The sequence below is a fragment of the Sebastes fasciatus genome, chromosome 13 (assembly GCF_043250625.1).
Source record: "Sebastes fasciatus isolate fSebFas1 chromosome 13, fSebFas1.pri, whole genome shotgun sequence".
NCBI classification, from domain to species: domain Eukaryota; kingdom Metazoa; phylum Chordata; class Actinopteri; order Perciformes; family Sebastidae; genus Sebastes; species Sebastes fasciatus.
In genome coordinates, this window is record NC_133807.1 from 5,578,438 (window position 1) to 5,596,889 (window position 18,452).

Below are 18,452 nucleotides of genomic sequence, written 5' to 3' on the forward strand. Positions count from 1 at the left end.
GGCTTTTGTCATGTGGGTTTTTCAAGATATATGTATATATTTTTCATTTTATTGCTAGTTGTTTCTGACTGTTTTGGCCACGCCTCTGTTGTTGCGAGAGGATGGGTCCTGGTGGCGCAGCCACAGATGATTCCTATTATGTAATCATGCATATACTAAAACTGGCATAACGTCTTGAGAGAACACGCTGATGACGGCTTATATCTGGAACGCGTTCGTTTGTTTGCCCAGAATAAACTAAAAAAAGACTCTTTATCTGTGAGTGCTGGTGATTTGTTTCTTCCGTTCTTACCACTACCTGGCACCCGATACTGTTCAAGAGTTGGAGATGTGCTCGCTGCTATTTTGTAATTTGAATAAACCCGAAACAAACACACCCTGCATCCCCTGTGATTCTGGACCCAGTATTTTTTTTGCTCTGCAGAAGAAGGCTCGGCGGTCTTTAGGCTTCCTGTGAGATTGTAACGGAGATAATGTGGAACTCTCCGATGAGATAAATTGGGCAATACTAGAATTTTACACACATTCAAGACTGAACAGAGAGCAGCGCTTCCCATCCACTACGAGACAAAAGAAGCCTCAAGTCAAGGTCCATTTATCAGCTTTCTCCAGAGCTTTCAACCTCATAACACTGTCTTCACTAGTGAACCCTTACAAAAAGTATACTTCTTTTAAACTTAAAATAAGAGAGTACGCTTTCAGATTACCTATTACCTATCAGGAATCAACTTAAAATTATACTTAAGTATACTCGGCTTATACCGGCAAATATACAGAAAACTATATTTGGCTAAGTACTGTAAGTTCACTTACAAGTATACTTTCAGTAAAAACGTTTAAACTAGTAGTTTAATGAGAGTATACTTTTAAGTGTACTTTCATAAACAAAAAAATGGGCTACAAGTATACAACTAGTAAACTAACAGTATACCTATAAGTTCACTTGTAGTATAGCTCATAGTATAGTTGCAGTACAAAATACAACTTGGATGTAAACTTGTTGTGTACTCAAAAGTTTACTTCTCAAGTATACTTATAAGTATACTTTCTATAAACTAAAAAGTGGGCCAATTTATACTTACTAGTACACTGACATTAGTATACTTATTACATAAAGAATACCTGGGAATATACTTAAAGTATACTTAAGATTACTTCATAAAATATACTTGAAGTACACTTGTTTTTTTGCGAGGGAATGCTCAGTTGTGGAGATGGCTTAGTTGTCATCATGTGACCTTAGTAAGAAATGTCAGTTATAGGACGACTGGTGGCTGGACTGTCAGCCCTAAAGACAGGAACTCCCTTGAGATGCGGTGTATGACATCATCATGACATCACATGTGATAGATGACGGGAACACTACAAACAGCGAGAAGCCTGGACAAGAAGTGAATGAACACCAGAAACAGACAGTATCAGCTGAACACAGAGCATCCAGCGGGAGGTCACATGATCACTACAGTATATATATATATGACCACCTGCCGTTACATGAGTCAAGTTCCACATTAGGTCACGTGATGACAACTGAACCGTCTCCATGATTGAGTCCCTGCATCATTCGATGAAGACCATGAGATGCAGTTGAAAGCTCTAGAGAAAGAAAACCTGGAGTTAGGATTATTGTGTCAAGAATGAACTTTCACCACTTCATCACTTGATTTATGTAAAAAAAACAGAAAACATCATTATACATGTACCGAGGGATGCACCGATACCGATATCTGTATCGGATACCGATACTGTGCTTATGAACTCGTACTCTCGCAAAACGGCTCCGATACAACTTTATGGCAGCGTGGCGTTAACCTCTCGTCAGCATCTTTCGGGTCCTATCGCACGCGCTCACGCTCCTCCTCCCCGAAGGTGCGGGCGAGACGGGCCGGTGGTGCGCCCGACCCATCGCACCATTCCTGTAGCGTGGCGGCGCAATACGAGAGACGGAGCTACACGACGGCCATTCCTCATTTGCATAAAGTTGAGTTCTAGTCTACTTTACGTAAATCACGGGCGTCCGACGCGACTCTCCACCTCTCGAAACTCCAGAGAATCTTTTAAAATAAACGTTGTCGATCCAAAATAAAGACAGATTCAGCAGCGGAGCGGCTTATTTCTCGCTTCAAATGTTTTCAGAAACACATTTCGTTGAACTATTTTCGTGAAATAAGAGAAGAAAGTTTCCAAACAAGCCTCCATATTGTTTCCGGTTTGAAAGCCAGGAGCAGCAGCCCACGGAGGGAAAGCGTTCCTCCAAACAGGTGCCGAGTGTGTTGTGTCTAGTGGCATCCTACCAAGCGTCCAATGCTGGGAAGTGGCACGTCCCCTCTCGATAAAAAACGCCCCGGTGGACACGTACCATCACTTTCATTGCGCCACGGGGATTTGCTTGCACCCTCGGACTCGCGCGTGCGTTACGACTCCTTGTTCCGTGTTTCAAGACGGGTCGGGTGGGTTGCCGACATCGCCGCAGACCCCTGGCGCCTTTTTAAGTGGGCTGAGACCCGCCCTGGGGGCACAACGTTTTTTGGCACAGAGAAGTACTCGTATCGGTACTCGGTATCGGCGTACATGTACTTGTACTCAGCCTGAAAAAAAGTGGTACCGGTAAATCCCTACATGTACCTAATTTTTAGACACTGATGATGTAGATGTAAAAAAAAAAAAAATGAATCGAGAAAAAAAGACATTAGTACCAGAACGTAGTCCACCTAACACCAAAACAATGAACATCCAGAGACTATTTGTGTCAATCCGACATGATGCCCACCGGTCAAACGTTGAAATGTGCAAACACTGAAACAAGTTCTGCTGTCATGAATACTGCACTGCCAGATTGATTGTTCAGGTAACCTCGAATTAGACTCTTCCTCATCCAGTGTCGGCTGTGCATGGCCAAGGAACCAGGAGCTCCTCTACTGGAGTTGAATTGTATTTTTGGATGTTTCAATATTCTGTCTCATTAAGGCAACACAAGTGATGAAGACAGGGAGGAGGCACCAAAAGACAAACACAGCAGCTGGAAACAGAACTATAGCCTGGAAGTGCTGCTCCATTTCCTTTCCTGATGATGCTGTGGGGCTCTGCTGCCCCCTGCAGGAAGGCATGGAACATGACAGCACATTTATGTAACGGCTCCTCTTTGGGGTGTGCCACATTTCATGAGCTGAAGTTGAAATGTTACATGTTTGAAATGTCCATTTTTGTACACTAAAGACACAATATTGGAAACAATTGTTTCTATGATTTTCCCAAACGCAGTCACACAGTCAGCTCTGCAGCTTGTTCATTTCTACAACCCGTGATGATATGATGATATGATGATATGATGATATTTCTATTTGTGAAACACTAACTATGTACAGGGATGTCATTATTACTCCGCGTCACCGGGACACCGGCCACAGTCCTGAAGTCCTGCCGCTCCACCAAACTAACTCCGCTGCTACTGACACCTCGCCCTTTAAATCCTCTCATTAAAATAAAAGATTACATTGATTTAAATGTTGCTTTTTGGCAAAAAGTGCAAATGAAACCATTTGGAAAGAAAATGATGCACCGTATCTCTCTCTCTCTATCGCTCTCTCTCTCTCTCACACACACACACACCTTTTTGGACAAGCTGTAGAGGGAGGAGGTTTTGGTGTCCATAGTAACAGTGCTTAGAGGAGGACACAGGGACAGCCACCGCTCTTCTGTTTCCTTGTGTGATGAGCTTGAGGAGGAGGACACTCCATCTCCTGAAACCTTCTGTGAACGAAGAAGAGCAGAAACAAAGAGAAGAATGAATCATTCATAGAGTTTTGCCCTCTGGTCACAGGGTCACAGTGTCCCCTCGTACACGTTACACAGTGTCATTTGATTGACTGTTGATATTTGATCCCAAATATTTATTAATGCAGGTTTAAAAGGGGTTGTCCCATATTATTAAATAAGGGCTATCAGAGTGTTCGTACTGGGGAGTTGACAGATGTCTCTTTCCCAATGTAAGTCTATGGGAAAAAGTATTTTTGGCCAATGTGAAAATGGGCATCAACGACCAGTGCTCTTCCTGGGGGCTTAGCTGAGTCTCCCTCTGCCCGGACTTCAGTACGTCCTCCCGGAACATCCTTCTTCCATCTACGAAGGTCTCTCCATGAACATGATTTAGATCTGATCCTAGTGTTGGCTTTTCCTGCCTAAGTGCAGGCTGAAGCAGCGGGGCTCTGCAGCATGTCTCCTCTGCTCTCTCCGCCCGCAGCCGGAGAGAGCAGAGGAGACACCGGCACCCGGTCGGTAACGAGAAGACAACGTAAATCTCTGTAGAGCTCCGTTACTTCACAAGACACGGAAAGCCTCTGTTGGTCTGGAGGAGCTGCAGCAGTTATTTCTGCACTAACGTCCCCTGTACATTCACTAGATATTCTCAGAGCTAAACTAACTCTTCTGCAGTGTGTAGTGAACGCGCGTTCACGTCTAGAGGTGGAGCGAGCTGAGCTGTCTGAGTGAAGGCGAGCAGGCAGAGGAGGAGGGTACAGCGGCTACACGCGAACGCGCATATGCGAGCGCGCATGTGTGCCGACCCGCTACATTTATACGCTTACAAAGTTACAAATAGTCCCTTTAACCGTTAACCGATTAACGCTATTGGTTAAAACGGTTAAAAGAAATGTTAATAATTCATTAAAAAGCTGAGAAAAACTTGTCAGTTTAAGGAGAAATGCTGGTCCACCTTAAAAGCCCACCTTAAGAGGTGGAGCCGGAGTTGCAGGATACAGGAAGTTGACTCCGGTCTCTTGAGTGGTGCGGAGCGGAGGAGATGTAGCATTTATTCACCGACAAATAAACTGTACACACACTGCTACTGCTACGTTCACAACTATAACGCCATCAACAACCCCACACTCGCCGCCAACACACACACACACGGTCTGTCGGACACTCGTTAAAGTTTCGCCGCGCTGACAGACTGTATGTGTGTGTGGCGGCGGCGAGCACGAAGGCAATGCTACGGCTGCTAATGTAGCACAAATACACACACAGGTTGTCGGACACTCGCTAAAGTTACGCCGGGCAGACACACAGCTGACAACCTGCTGAACTAAACTAAATGTGTGGTGGAGACTTTTACTGGGAAAGAGGTTGCATGTCCGTGACACTACACGCAGCATCATGGCTGCTACAGTAACCCTCCCGGACGGTGAACTGGAGACTCAGTTGTCTGTTGTGCTCCTACACTGCAGCTGGCGCACCGCTGCATGCGAGGCACAAATCTTGTCGGTTAACGGTTAATAATCGGTTAACGAGGGTCGGTTATCGGTTTAGAACATTTTTCAAAATTAGCATCCCTAGTCATGATGAGTCCACAAGTGCTGTTGTTGAGCCTTGCACTTTCACTTCGCGCACAAGCACATCTGCTTCCTCAGCAGAAAAATACAACCCCTTTGCCCCTTGCACCCAGATTATGCGCCTGGACACGCCCTAAATGCACTTTACACCATGCTGCTATAGATTGTGTAAATAGGGCCCATAATCTGCTACTCCAACCTGACTGAAATGATGTAAAAGAAATAAGGACTGTACCTGATAATTCCCACCAGCTCCAAGAAGGATTCATCCACATTGTAGCGATTCTTGGCCGAAGCCTCCATGTAGTGGATCCTGTTCTCTCTGCAAAACGCCTGAGCATCCTCCCTGGAGATCTGCAGACAAAGCAAACAGTAATCCAGTAAGATCCTCCACTGTCACCTCATCCTTTTTTATTATTTAACTCTCCATTCACTTCAGTAATGAGCGGTCCACCGGTACATTACTGTACAGCGAGGTTCATATTTATATCCTCCATATTTAAAGGTCCCATATTGTAAAAAGTGAGATTTTCATGTCTTTTATATTATAAAGCAGGTTTAAGTGCTTTATAAATACTGTTGAACTATCAAAACGCTCAATATACGGAGAAATACACACAGCCCTTATTCAGAAACTGTGCGTTTGAATCAAGCCGTTAGGATTTCTGTCCATTTGTGATGTCACAAATCTACAGTTATATAGATCATTACATGGTTTTAAACATAAACATTCTAAATGTGTCCCAGTTAATTTCCTGTTGCAGTGTATGTAAATAACATCAGCTGACAGGAAGTAAATATGGACCCAAGCTGTTGCCTAGCAACGCAATTCCGTTGCATTCCGTTGCAATTCCGTTGAAATGCGCTAAAACGGAGCGTTTCAGACAGAGGGTGAATACAGGTATATTCACGCAGACAGTATGAGGAAAATAAAGTTGTTTTTTTAACATTACAGCATGTAAACATGTTCTAGTAGAAACACAAAATGCATGTAAGAACCTGAAAATGAGCACGATATGGGACCCTTAAGGATATTTGTCTGGGACTGGGTCACATGGTCAACTGATTTGCTGCTCCTCCTTTAAATGAGGCGGCCTCGTCCAGCTGATCACATTAGTTTGTCTAATAACTGAGGTCAGTCTGATCCCATTAACCCAAAGTTTTATAACATCCCACCCCCAGGATGTGTGAGGGTGTTACCTACCACTCTTTGCTGTTCCAGGTCAGCCTTGTTTCCAACCAGCACCATGGGGAAGTCGTCTCGGTCCTTCACTCTCAGGATCTGAGTGTGGAATTTCTGGACCTCGTGGTAGCTGTCAGGGGGGGGGACAGAGGGAAAGAATTAGTAATCACAGTATCAACAAACATAGATTCTGATTTACTTGAAGTAATGCGCTGCGTGTGCAGGAGATGGACACAATAATGACCAATCAAATCAGCTCTACTCTTCTCTGTTAAACGCGGCAGAAAACATGCTTTACAAAGGCAGATGATGATGATGATGATGATGATGATGATGATGATGATGATGATGATGATTACTGCAAAAAGGTGACAACTAGAGAAATGAATAATGCAATAAAATGTGGTTTCCTTCAGTTAATAGTGTTTACTGGGTATGTTAATTACAAAATACACTAAACACTGTCAGAAAAACTATCTCAAAACTCCCACTCATGGTCCAAATGAATGAATATAAAACTACTAATGTATGCATTCAGACAAAACAATTCATCAGTCCTGTAGTTATTTAATTTGTGGGTTAATGTAATTTGCTTCTTCCCTATGGCTTCAATCCAAACTGTATAGATGAACATCTGTGCTTCTTTTTTATATTCATTTATGACCTAATGTCAACTAATACAACAACCCCCCAGACGATGTTTTGTAACGCTCACAGTATTGTCTCACATACGTTTTATTGAGTGCATGTGTGAGACATTACATCACTTTGTGGTTGTCCGTGATATATTGAGTCCACTCCCTCCCTGTAACTATCTAAATAACAGCTGGACAGCGAGTCCTCACGTCCGTCTCACCACCAAGCGACGGCTCGCTGCACTTCCTCTTTAGCAGGAACACAGACTGCCACTCCACTGTGAGTGACAGCCAGCGTCACACGGTTACACTGACAAACACACTGTGTCCACCTCTGAGGAAGAAGCACTAATCTGTGGAGGTGAAAGCTCCAGACATGCACGCTTCTCCATTACCTGCCCCGGTCGTTGAGTGCAAACACCAATAAGAAGCCTTCTCCTGAGCGCATGTACTGCTCCCTCATCGCTCCAAACTCCTCCTGACCTGCTGTATCCAAGACTGAAACACACACACACACACACACATATATATACTGTATTCAAATGCGTTCACTTTCCTGCCATGATGGATCTTTAACAGAGGTACAGGTCAACAGAAACAAAGTGGTGGTTTCCATGTGTTATCAGAAGTTATGTTATAGTACAGTATATGTGTTACACAATAATTGAGACCAGGTATAACATAAATGTATGTAGGCACCCAAGATGGCTCTGTTTAGGTATAACAGCCAAGTTCACACCAGGGCAGTGGCGAGGTGCAGCCTGCGGCGAGCTGCCAATGTCGGTGGAAAGCTGCAGTGGCCGCTCCCGACATTTTTCTGGGGCCGGGAGGCGTGTTCATGCGTTTCAGGCAGGAAGAAATTCTTTGTAACATACAGTAGGTGAACACACAGGAGTCACAGGATCTGTTTACTGATCGGCTGTGGGTCCTCTCTGGCCACACTTCGTCGCTTAAAGTTTCAATTTTCTCAATTTTTAACTTGGTCGCACTTCCCCGCAGAATCAAACAGCCGCAGCTCGCAGCTCGCTGAGCTCAGGAGCGGCCACCGCAGCTTTTCACAGATATTGTACGGCAGAGCGCTGCAGGCCGCGCTTCGCTGCTGCTCTGGTGTGAATTTGTCATAAAAGTTGGGTAATCACCACTCCACCTGTCTTAATCTTAGATAAGAGAAAAGATATCTGCACACTTAGATCTATGCACTTTATTCTAAGCTTTCGGTCTGTCAGACCTTCATCAGAGCATACGTCGAAAGCTTAGAATAAAGTGGAATACTGCATAAGTGTGCGGATATCTTTTCCCTTATGTCGTAAAAGTTGGGAAAAGTTTTAACTTTTTAGCGGCAAAGTGCGGCCAGAGGTTACCCGCAGCTTAGGGTCGACCCAAATGCTTTGAAGCTTCAACCGTTGCCATGGTAATCATCCTCCAAAATCAATATTCGAATGCTTCATTTGTTTTGTTTTTATATATAAATATGTAATAATAATGTAGAAATCCCCAAACAGCCCATGAAATAAGGAATAATCCCACAACATGAATTATTATTAGTTATTAGTGTTAGTTCATGGTTGGTTATGTTGATGAAGGTTTCCTGATGGCCAGGTGGCAGTGATGATTAAAAAATCAATCCAAACAGGACTAGTGCTGGACCATGGTGCTGAAGAGGATGATGAATGAAGTAACTTGGCATATTTCAGTTATATATTCAAAATCACAACACAACCAGTGTTACAACAGCCAGAGCTTGCTGCGTGTTATATGATGACATGCCATATGAGTGGGTTCATTTACAACCATTTCTAAGAGTTGCCAGAAGTTGTGACCACAGCAACACTTTGCCCCCTTTGTGCCTCTCTTGTTTTATCAGATAGATTCATGACACAGAGTAAAAGAAAGATAAATCTCTGCAGAGCTTACTGCTGCTCTGGAGCTATTTCCAGAATCCTCAGACTTCTAAAAACACATACAAATCTTGAATTGCTTTATAAGTTGCAACTCAATTTATTACTAATCCAAAGATGTTCCAAAGTTGCCAGAAATGACCTTGCCCTTATTTTGTATACACAATAATGGAAAAAAAAAAGAAACATTGATATAGACGGTTAGAAACCGGCTGCTTTAGTTCACCTGAATCGGAGACTAAACATAAAACTTCGAGCTGGGACGTTCTCAATTACTCCAAGGGGCGACCTTAACATCGGGTTTTGGAGCAAAATGTGTCATACTGATAATAAAAACCTTTAAATTTGGGTTCACGTGATACAAATCAGTCTATATGAGATATGCACTTAAGGGAACGGAGTCACAGCTTGGTGAAACAAGTTATAAGTAGTCTTTGAGGGTTACCTGTAAACCAGCAAGTGTTGCTTAACGCCCGTCTGGGTTTTCCTAAAAACTCACCAGGGAGTTAACTTCCAGAAAGACGAAGGTTTATCTGTGTGACTCAAACGTACCGCTACAATGAGCCTGAGAGGCACAAAGTGGGGCTAAGGAAGCCCATATTCCTGTTGAGGTCTCTGACAGAGCATTGTGTCATGATATGCTAGTCCCACCCACAGCACACACTGACACATCTGTGTACACATACATTATAGCATATGGCAAGTGCTCCCAATATCAAATCTAAGTGCTTTTAGATATAATGACTTCCTACTACTTCTGTTCACCCATTTGGTCTTCAGTAATGTTCATGAAGGGCGGAGGTATAGAGAAGAATTCAGAGGATTCTAAGATCTACAGTGCTGTAAACAAACATGTAAATCTATAAAGAGCAGGCAGACACCAACACAAGCAGAGTTCATCTGATGATTCATATAAATTATTACTGTGTGGTGAAACAGCAGTGTGACCCAACACAACTGCCGCCTGGCTCCATGCAGTAACACTGGCCAAGTACAAGTCCTAACAAGGGAATGAAACATCCAGAGAGCAAACACCACTGCCTGTGTCATATCACATCACCGTGCAACACACCCTCTCTGCTTTCAAACAAAAGCCTTTCACACGCTCGACCCAAACAGTGTTGCAAGTATATGAATTCATATCCAGTGTGTGACGGCGGAGCCTTACTGTCCAGCCGGGTCTCCTTTCCGTCCACGGTGCAGATCTTGGTGTAGGAGTCTTCGATGGTGGGGTCGTAGTCTGACACAAAGTAGGACTGAAGAACACACTCAGTGTTAATAACAAAACCACTGCTGTGAACAGTTTATATACTGCAGCTGTTGGCTGCTAACAGTAGACTATATCTCAAAGATTCCAACAATTTGTTGGCATCATTGGGCAAAAAATTCCATAATAACATTCAGCCTGTTGTAATTCAAGTGTTCTGAGAGAAAACTAGACTTCTGCTCCTCCTCATGGCTCTGTTTTCAGGCTTTAGAAAATCTAGCCCGTGACGGGAGACTTTGGCCAATCACAGGTCATTTCAGAGAGAGAGAGAGCGTTCCTATTGGCTGTGCTCCGGCTGGTGGGCGGTGCTTGGTATTTCCTCATATTCCAGTAAGATATAGATTTGTTTCCACATACGTTCTTGTAACCAGAGATGGGGCATAACTAAAGTTCTGTTCAGACCTGGTATTAACGTGCGTCCTCAGTGATCGGATCACAAGTGGACTGCTCTAAGTATGTCTGTTCACACCTGGCATTAGAATGCGTCTCCAGTGACCACTTGTGATCCGATCTCACTTCCCCGCTCTATATGCAAATAAACACGTAGTAAACACACGGCTAATACAGCAAGACGTTGTGACGTAATATTACATTATTTGCATACAGAGCGGGGAAGTGAGATCAGATCACAAGTGGCCACTCGAGCCGCATGCGGAGACGCATTCTAATGCCATGTGTGAACAGACGTACTTAAAGCTGTCCACTTGTGATCCGATCACTGAGGACGCATCTTAATGCCAGGTCTGAACAGAACTTTAGTTATGCCCCATCTCTGGTTACAAGAACGGATGTGGAAACAAATCTATATCTTACTAGAATATCATACATCTCCGACAGTATGATAATAGTCCGATAGTCTGTATGTTATGTAGCCTGTAGGTAAGGTGTATTTTAATATTACAGATGTACCGACAGAACACAGTAGAGCACAGAGGCTGCGAGGCAGACGAGCGCTTGTGTCGATGAGTGGATCTGCATTTGCATTTATCACAGAGAGAGGATGCATATCTTTGCAAATGAAATAAAGCATTGACTGAGTTATTCTTTGCATGTAAACAATTAAAAATCAATGTAGTATTTCTGAGAATCGATATAGTATCACAAAACATAATGTTGCGATACTCCATATTTTCTTACACCCCTACTACAAACCCCCACATACTTCGCATTACTACCAACATTTTCTACACTTTACGACACTGTTGTTGCATTTGTATGTGTTTATGCCTTTATAGCTCTGATGCAATGACTTGTCTTGCTTGTAGCTGGATAAAAGATCAGTGTCCTGTTCTTTCATGTGTGTTCTGTGTTGAGGCAATGCAACCAGCCAGTCATAGTCAGACATAACATGACAGTCAGACATTGTTTTAAACAATAAAGTATGAATCAATGATAAGTAAGAGCTTTGACCTGTGGTGCACAGGGTGTTTCAGCAGCAACTGTTAGATAATCCCTCACAATGAACATCATGTCTGCATGCTTAGTTTTCCAAACTTGTCCAAACTTTTACTGATTTTCATGTACAGCATGGAAATGGAACCGACGTTGCTGCGAAGCTCGGAGAAAGACTTTCAAACATCTCATCTTAAGGTAGGCCTACACATGACTGATGCACCCTGTGTAAAGGGTTTATAGGTTGTATCCTTTATAAATCACTTACCAATGCTTCATAGATCGGTAATAACTAATAATCAGTAATAATGTGAACAACAATTTGGGTTGCCAGGTTGTGAAAAATCCCCTTTACACTATGCTTTGCCTTTTCAGCCCTTTTTAGTTCATCAGGACAATCACTCCACTGGACCGTTTGACCATTTACCCTCTGGAAAAGAGCATCTCTTAATAACTTATTCACATATACAATTCAAGACTTGATCTATTCTTATTAGTTACATATTGTTCTTGCAGTAAGAAGCAATAAATTGTGAGAAGCCGGTGAGTAATGACATGACTATCAATGACTCACCAGCCAGAGATTTTCCATAACCCGGCATGTTTTTTCCCATTAATAGCCAGTAGCTGATATATGAAGCATTAGTGAGTGAATTATTAACCAATAATAAAGTTATTTGTTACTTATATACTTAACTTATACCCTTTATAGCAGTATTCCCAACACCATAATGTATGATGTGATGTTAACATGACATTATACATGCAACAGAGTAGCCCTTATAAAAAAAGAAGTATACTTCAAGTTTATTCCCAAGTATACTTTAAGTAATAAGTATACTAATATCAATGTACTAGTAGTATACTTGTAAGTGTACTACTTCAATACTTCTTGGGACTAAATTGGCCCACTTTTTAGTTTATAAAAGTATACTTATAAGTATACTTGAGTAGTAAACTTTGAGTACACAACTAGTTTACATCCAAGTTGTATTTTGTACTACAACCATAATATGAACCATACTACAAGTGAACTTATAGGTATACTGTTAAGATTACTAGTGTTGTACTTGTGGCGTAAACTACTAGTTTAATAGTTTTTATACTGCAAGTATACTTGTATATACTTGTAGCCCTCTTTATAGTTTATGAAAGTGCACTTTAAAGTATATTCAGTAAACTACTAGTTAAATAGTTTTTATACTAAAAGTATACTAACTTAGAATTAAAAGATGAAGTACAAGTATAAGCCAAGTATAATTAGACTTTTCTGTATACTTGTCAGTATGAGCCAAGTATGTTTTCTTTAGTGAATTTATAGAACTTAGCAAAATATACTTTGCCTATACTTTTCTGTATACTTGTTGGTATATAAACCAAGTATACTGAAGTATAATTTTGCTAAGTTTAACTCTGAGAGGTACATAAAAAGTAATCTGAAAGCATACACTTTAAAGTATACTCTCAGTAAACTACTAGTTTAAACGTTTTTACTGCAAGTATACTTTCTTAAGTGAACTTATAGTACTTAGCCAAATATAGTTTTCTGTATACTTGTCAGTATTTAAGCCGAGTATACTTAAGTATAATTTTTAAGTTTATTCCAGATAAGTACATAAAAGTATACTTTAAATTTGTACTGCAACTATAATATGAACTATACTACAAGTATACTTGTACATTTTCTTAAGTGAACTTACAGTACTTAAAATATACTTAGCCTATACTCCTCTGTGTAAGCCAATATACTTTTCTGTATACTTGTCGGTATATAAGCCAAGTATACTGAAGTATCATTTTGCTAAATTCAACTCTGATGAGTACATAAAAAGTCATCTGAAAGCATAGCCTCTTAGATTAAAAGTAAGTATACTAAACTAGCATCCTTGTTTGTAAGGGAGGCCTACAGTATGATATGTAGCCTAGTCCGTACAGATGTTGAGTCAGGCTAGTATCCAGATGTTGTGTAGAGTGAGTATACCTGGATGAACTGGATGGTCAGGGCGCTCTTGCCCACCCCTCCTCCTCCCACCACCACCAGTTTGAATCTCTCCTCGTCTGCACTCATACTGGTGTTGAACTGGGATTAGTCCTGATCAGAGATTGTCCTCCAGGGCCTGATGAGGAGCTACAAAGAAACAACCCGACAAGCCACGACAAGGAAAAAAGAAAAATCCAAAAGTGGAAAAGTAGAGCCGAGTAGATCCTCCTGTTAGTTTAATGTTAGCATGAAGACACCAGCAGCATGGACGATCCGATCGAACTGAAACTTCTTTTACATGAAGCTCATTTTCTACAACGAGGTTTTCTACAACACGAGCAGACAAAGTCCCGCCGCAGTCCCTCCGTCCATCCGCAGCTGGAGAAGCAACAGTTGTGCTAGCAGTAACAGCAGCAGCAGCAGGAACAGCAGCAGTAATGTTAGCTCAGGGGGTTGAAGCTAAACTCTTCTCTCTCTTCTGTTCTTCTCCTCCTCCTCCTCGGCCTCCAGGCTGATTCTGGGGGCGGAACTGCTTCCTCTTCTCTTCTTCCTCAAGATACTAAAAGCAGCTCACGCACTCAATGTTCACACACACACACACAGCCGGTGTACAGGTATGTCAGGAAAAGAGACATGATGGAGCACTCAAACTTCAGCTTCTTTCTAATAATTAAAAACTGAAAACTTGACCAGAAAAACACAAATTCCTCTTTCATGTGTGAGTTTCCTTATTTGGTCATGTGGAGATACCTATCCGTGACATCACTTCAACACTGAGAAGTCAACTTCTTCAATTTATAAAGTTGGGGTTTGTTTGATGTTATCTTTCAGTCCCTCTAGAGACCAGAGAGCGCGACGCCCTTCAGGATTTCAACCCAAACGTGGAATGCGTTGGAATTGTGTGTAGTGCGCCCTGAGGCGGCACATACCTCACCTACCTCCCTATCTGGACTCCTGCCAGAGACAGAGTTGCTCTAACAGTCAGAGTTAAAGCTGCAGTAGGCAGGAAGTCTTTTTGGCATCATTGGGGGGAAAATTCCATAATAACCTTTCAGCAAGTTGTAATAAGTGTTCTGGGAGAAAACTATAGAGAGATTAAATATGATTTAAAAAAAAGTTATTTTTATAAAATGGTCAGTAGTGACAATAGTGCATGAGATAGGTCATCTGAAAAGAAAATCATGTGCCTCTGTGTCCTCCAGTGTCCTCTCCGGTGTCCTCCGGTGCTCCTAATGGCATCTGCAAGATTTCACAGACCGGAGGAAAACAACCAATCAGAGCTGATCTGGAGTCTTGCCGTCTCTGAGCAGCTGTCAATCACTCACAAATTCCGATCAAACGGTCAAACTAGGCAGCTCTGATCAAATATGAATCAATATTATGTTACTGTAATGCCTATTTCTCTCCTCAAATGTTTCCAGAAACATCTTGTAGTGTACTGTTTATCTGTAAAATGAGAAAGGTTTGTGACCCGGCAGCCATGTTGAGATCAAGTTCAGGAAATACCAAGCATCGCCCACCGGCCGGAGCACACTTTGTTGCAGAGCATGGATGTTTTAAAGGTCCCATATTATTAAAAGTGAGATTTTCATATCTTTTATATTATAAAGCAGGTTTAAGTGCTGTATTAATACTGGTAAACTATCAAAAGGCACACTATACACAGAAACACACACAGCCCGTATTCAGAAGTTGTGCGTTTGAAACAAGCCGTCAGAATTTCTGTCCATTTGTGATGTCACAAATATACAATATTTAGACCATCACACGGTTTTAAATGTAAACATTCTAAATGTGTCCCAGTTTATTTCCTGTTGCAGTGGATGTGAATAACATCAGCTGACAAGAAGTAAACATGGACCCAAACTGTTGCCTAGCAACGCAATTCCATTGCGATTCCATTGAAATGCACTAAAACGGAGCATTTCAGACAGAGGGTAAGTACAGGTATATTCAGGCAGACAGGACAAGGAAAATATTTTTTTTTTTAAATTACAGCATGTAAACATGTTCTAGTATAAACACAAAATTCAAATTCAAAATTTCATGATCCCCTCAAATGAGCATAATATGGGACCTTTAAGAGAACTGGATACAGCGTTGGAGGCTGGGCCCCCTTCATTCCTATGAAAGTTGCTAAGTGGCGCATGAAGACAAAATGGCTCGACTTCCACCCGGAAAAGTACCCGGATCTTGGGCACATGGATCATGCGCAGTAGCGTCCACTCGGTCACATGACTCAGTCACGGGGTCCCAACGTCACGCCGTCGTCACGGCTTGCGCTCCAGCCTCGGTCTGGGTCTCATTTACATGAACGGAGGAAGGGAAATAACTCTGGGTTCAGCTATTAGTGCGTTTTACAACTTTAAAACCTAATGATTTAAATAAGGACTACTAGAGTGTTCGTACTGGGAAGTTGATTCACCTAAAAAAAAATTATCCGCTGAGTTACAGACGTCTCTTTCCCAATGTAAGTCTATGGGCCCGATGACATCACGTGACAGACACGGAAGTTGCAGTACCGCCGTTTGACCACTATGCAAGTTGGGATCAACAACCGGCGCTCCTCCTGGGGGCTTGGTGCAGAGGTGCACCAAGGTGCAGAAGTCTAGTTTTCTCTCAGAACACCTGGGTTACAATATGCTGAAAGGTTATTATAGAATTTTTGCCCAATGATGCCAAATATATACTGCCTACTGCCACTTTAACCATCTTAAGTATTTGTATTTGCATTACTACACTTGAACCCCTTCATTACTTTTGCACTCCTGCACAATATATTTGCCTTTCCTCACATTCCACGTGTGTCCCGGCAAAACGTTTAAAAAGCAAATATTGTGAGATATGTGCAACTAATGTGTGGCTCTTAGGCGCCATGTATTTGTATCAAAAATATCATTTTTTTAATGACTAAACAGAGATAACAATTATATTTCAATGTTTTTACTTGTTGTAAACTGTTGCTAATTTGTGGAAAAAAAGCAACATAATGTTGAGAACCACACTGAGAAAAAGGCAATAAGACACGGATGAAATGTAATCTTTTATTATTCAGTAAATACATCTCAAGCCATTGTTCCAAAAGTCTTTTAAAATAACTGAATCGTATACAAATGTCAAGCTAAGCTGACCGGTGTCAATACGTAATAAACAAGATGCATTTTTTTGTGGAGGTTTATAGTTCTTATATTCAGCTCTGCAATAAATAAATAAATAATAAATAGAAGAAGAACAGTTCTTTCAGCAGGTATGTACCACATGGTGTAATTTGACAAAACATGCACAGACACAAACAGACACAACAAGCATCCTTAACCTTATCCTGACCCCCCCAACACCCCCACCCAGGATCCCTCAGCATCTGTACGGCAGTGCGGGCTGTCCCATCCTGACCGGGTGGACGAACATCCCTCCCAGCAGCACCCTCTCACCCCAGTCCAGCAGCTTGCTGAGGGTGAAGCTGAACGGCGACGCCAGGCCCTGCTCCTTCACCTCTGCTGTGCTGCACTTGCTGTGGGGGGGCCTCTGCTCCCTGGGGGTGTCCCCTGCCTGCCTGTGGGAGCCGGTGGTACTCTGTGTCTTTGTCTCAGCCTTTTCTCCCGTTTCCTTAGCGTGGACGGTTGTGGATGTGGTGGTGGTGGTGGTGCCCCCCCTTGCTTGCTGATGGTTGCTGCCTGCTGAGGAGGGAGGGCAGATTCCCGAAGGGGTCAAAAAGAGGGTGAGGCTTTTGCGTTTCTCCAATAGAGAAGCAGAGCCTGCTGGGAGTTGGAGTTGCGTGGGCGTTGGGGCTGCTGGTTTGACTGGCTCACGGGGGCTCGGAGCTGGGACTTCACACGGCGTCTGGATTTGATTGAGAGGCAAATGAAGAGTCCGAAGTTTCCCCGACAGGGACAGCTGCTGGTTACCGCCTCCTCCGTCCGAACGGGGGCGTCTCTGCTGTGTGTCGTCTGTGTGATAGTAATTCTCTTTGCGTGCCTGTTTGGCCTCTGCTGATTCGCTGGCGATGCCGTCAGCCTGATAATTCATGTTTTGACTGATGTGAGCGTGGTTAACGGCGTCATTGATGGACGACAGACGGTTGTCCAGCTGCTGCTGGATGAGGAGGTCGCCGCCAGAGGCCTTCTGGCTCAGAGTGCCCTGGAAGTGCTGCAGCTGACCCAGGAAGTTGAAGTTTGGGGAAATGGAGGGCCGTCGCTCTTTCACAAACCTTATGAAGGGGACAGACGGGATGTGGGTTAGGGCTATTAGTCCTCAACAGCTCACACACAGACTCAGGTTGATATTCCACACTGATATACAGAGCAGTCAGACAGTATCAGGACAGTCATCGGATTTTATTTTATTTTTTTATTATAAATTAGTGCAAAATGACAGTTAAAGCTGCAGTGGGTAGAAACGGAGAAAATATGATTTAAGAAAAGTTATTTTTATAAAACGGTCACTATATCCTGACAATAGTTGAGGAAATACCAAGCACCGCCCACCAGCCGGAGCACAGCCAATAGGAACGCTCTCTCTCTCAATGAAATGACCTGTGATTGGCCAAAGTCTCCCGTCACAGGCTAGATTTTTTAAAGCCTGAAAACAGAGCCATGAGGAGGTATAGAAGTCTAGTTTTCTCTCACAACACTTGAATTACAATATGTTGAAAGGTTATAATTGGCATTTTTGTCCAGTGATGCCAAAAATATACTGCCTACTGAAGCTTTAGTAGCAACTCTTGACTTCCAATTCTTCACAACGATTTTCTTGGCAATGGTCAGGACAAT

The 18,452-nt window shown here is 42.6% G+C and overlaps 2 protein-coding genes across 4 annotated transcripts in view; both read right to left on the reverse strand.

Annotated features, from left to right (window-relative positions):
- Window positions 1-861: 861 nt before the first annotated feature.
- On the reverse strand, window positions 862-14,335 carry rras (RAS related). 2 transcript variants are annotated; one of them, XR_012596516.1, is made up of 7 exons: window positions 13,684-14,335; window positions 10,212-10,299; window positions 7,541-7,643; window positions 6,532-6,640; window positions 5,563-5,681; window positions 3,610-3,750; window positions 862-1,596 (listed from the first exon to the last, which is right to left on the reverse strand). XR_012596516.1 is itself a non-coding variant. In XM_074655083.1 (6 exons), exons 1-6 carry the CDS (start codon window positions 13,768-13,770, stop codon window positions 3,663-3,665), a joined length of 594 nt encoding a protein of 197 aa, XP_074511184.1. In that variant the 5' UTR covers window positions 13,771-14,335; the 3' UTR covers window positions 3,446-3,662. The 2 variants fall into 2 exon arrangements, 1 of the variants encoding a protein (XP_074511184.1); XM_074655083.1 differs by lacking the exon at window positions 862-1,596 and having other exon boundaries at window positions 3,446-3,750.
- A 2,378-nt stretch (window positions 14,336-16,713) lies between these two features.
- Window positions 16,714-18,452, reverse strand: part of LOC141780036 (uncharacterized) — a 69,421-nt gene continuing 67,682 nt past the window's right edge. For both annotated transcript variants that reach the window (XM_074655093.1, XM_074655092.1), the window contains one exon: window positions 16,714-17,890. In XM_074655093.1, the coding sequence (XP_074511194.1) occupies window positions 17,038-17,890 (853 nt within the window). In that variant the 3' untranslated portion in view covers window positions 16,714-17,037. The remainder of the gene's footprint in view (window positions 17,891-18,452) is intronic.

Bases quoted from the DNA above. Each gene is read 5' to 3' on its own strand.
- rras (XM_074655083.1), bottom strand. From the start codon at position 13,770: ATGAGTGCAGACGAGGAGAGATTCAAACTGGTGGTGGTGGGAGGAGGA. The intron at 10,300-13,683 runs GTATACTCACTC...TGTGTTCTTCAG, and splicing joins TGACCATCCAGTTCATCCAG to TCCTACTTTGTGTCAGACTA. The intron at 5,682-6,531 runs GTAGGTAACACC...CTTTGTCTGCAG, and splicing joins ACCTGGAACAGCAAAGAGTG to ATCTCCAGGGAGGATGCTCA.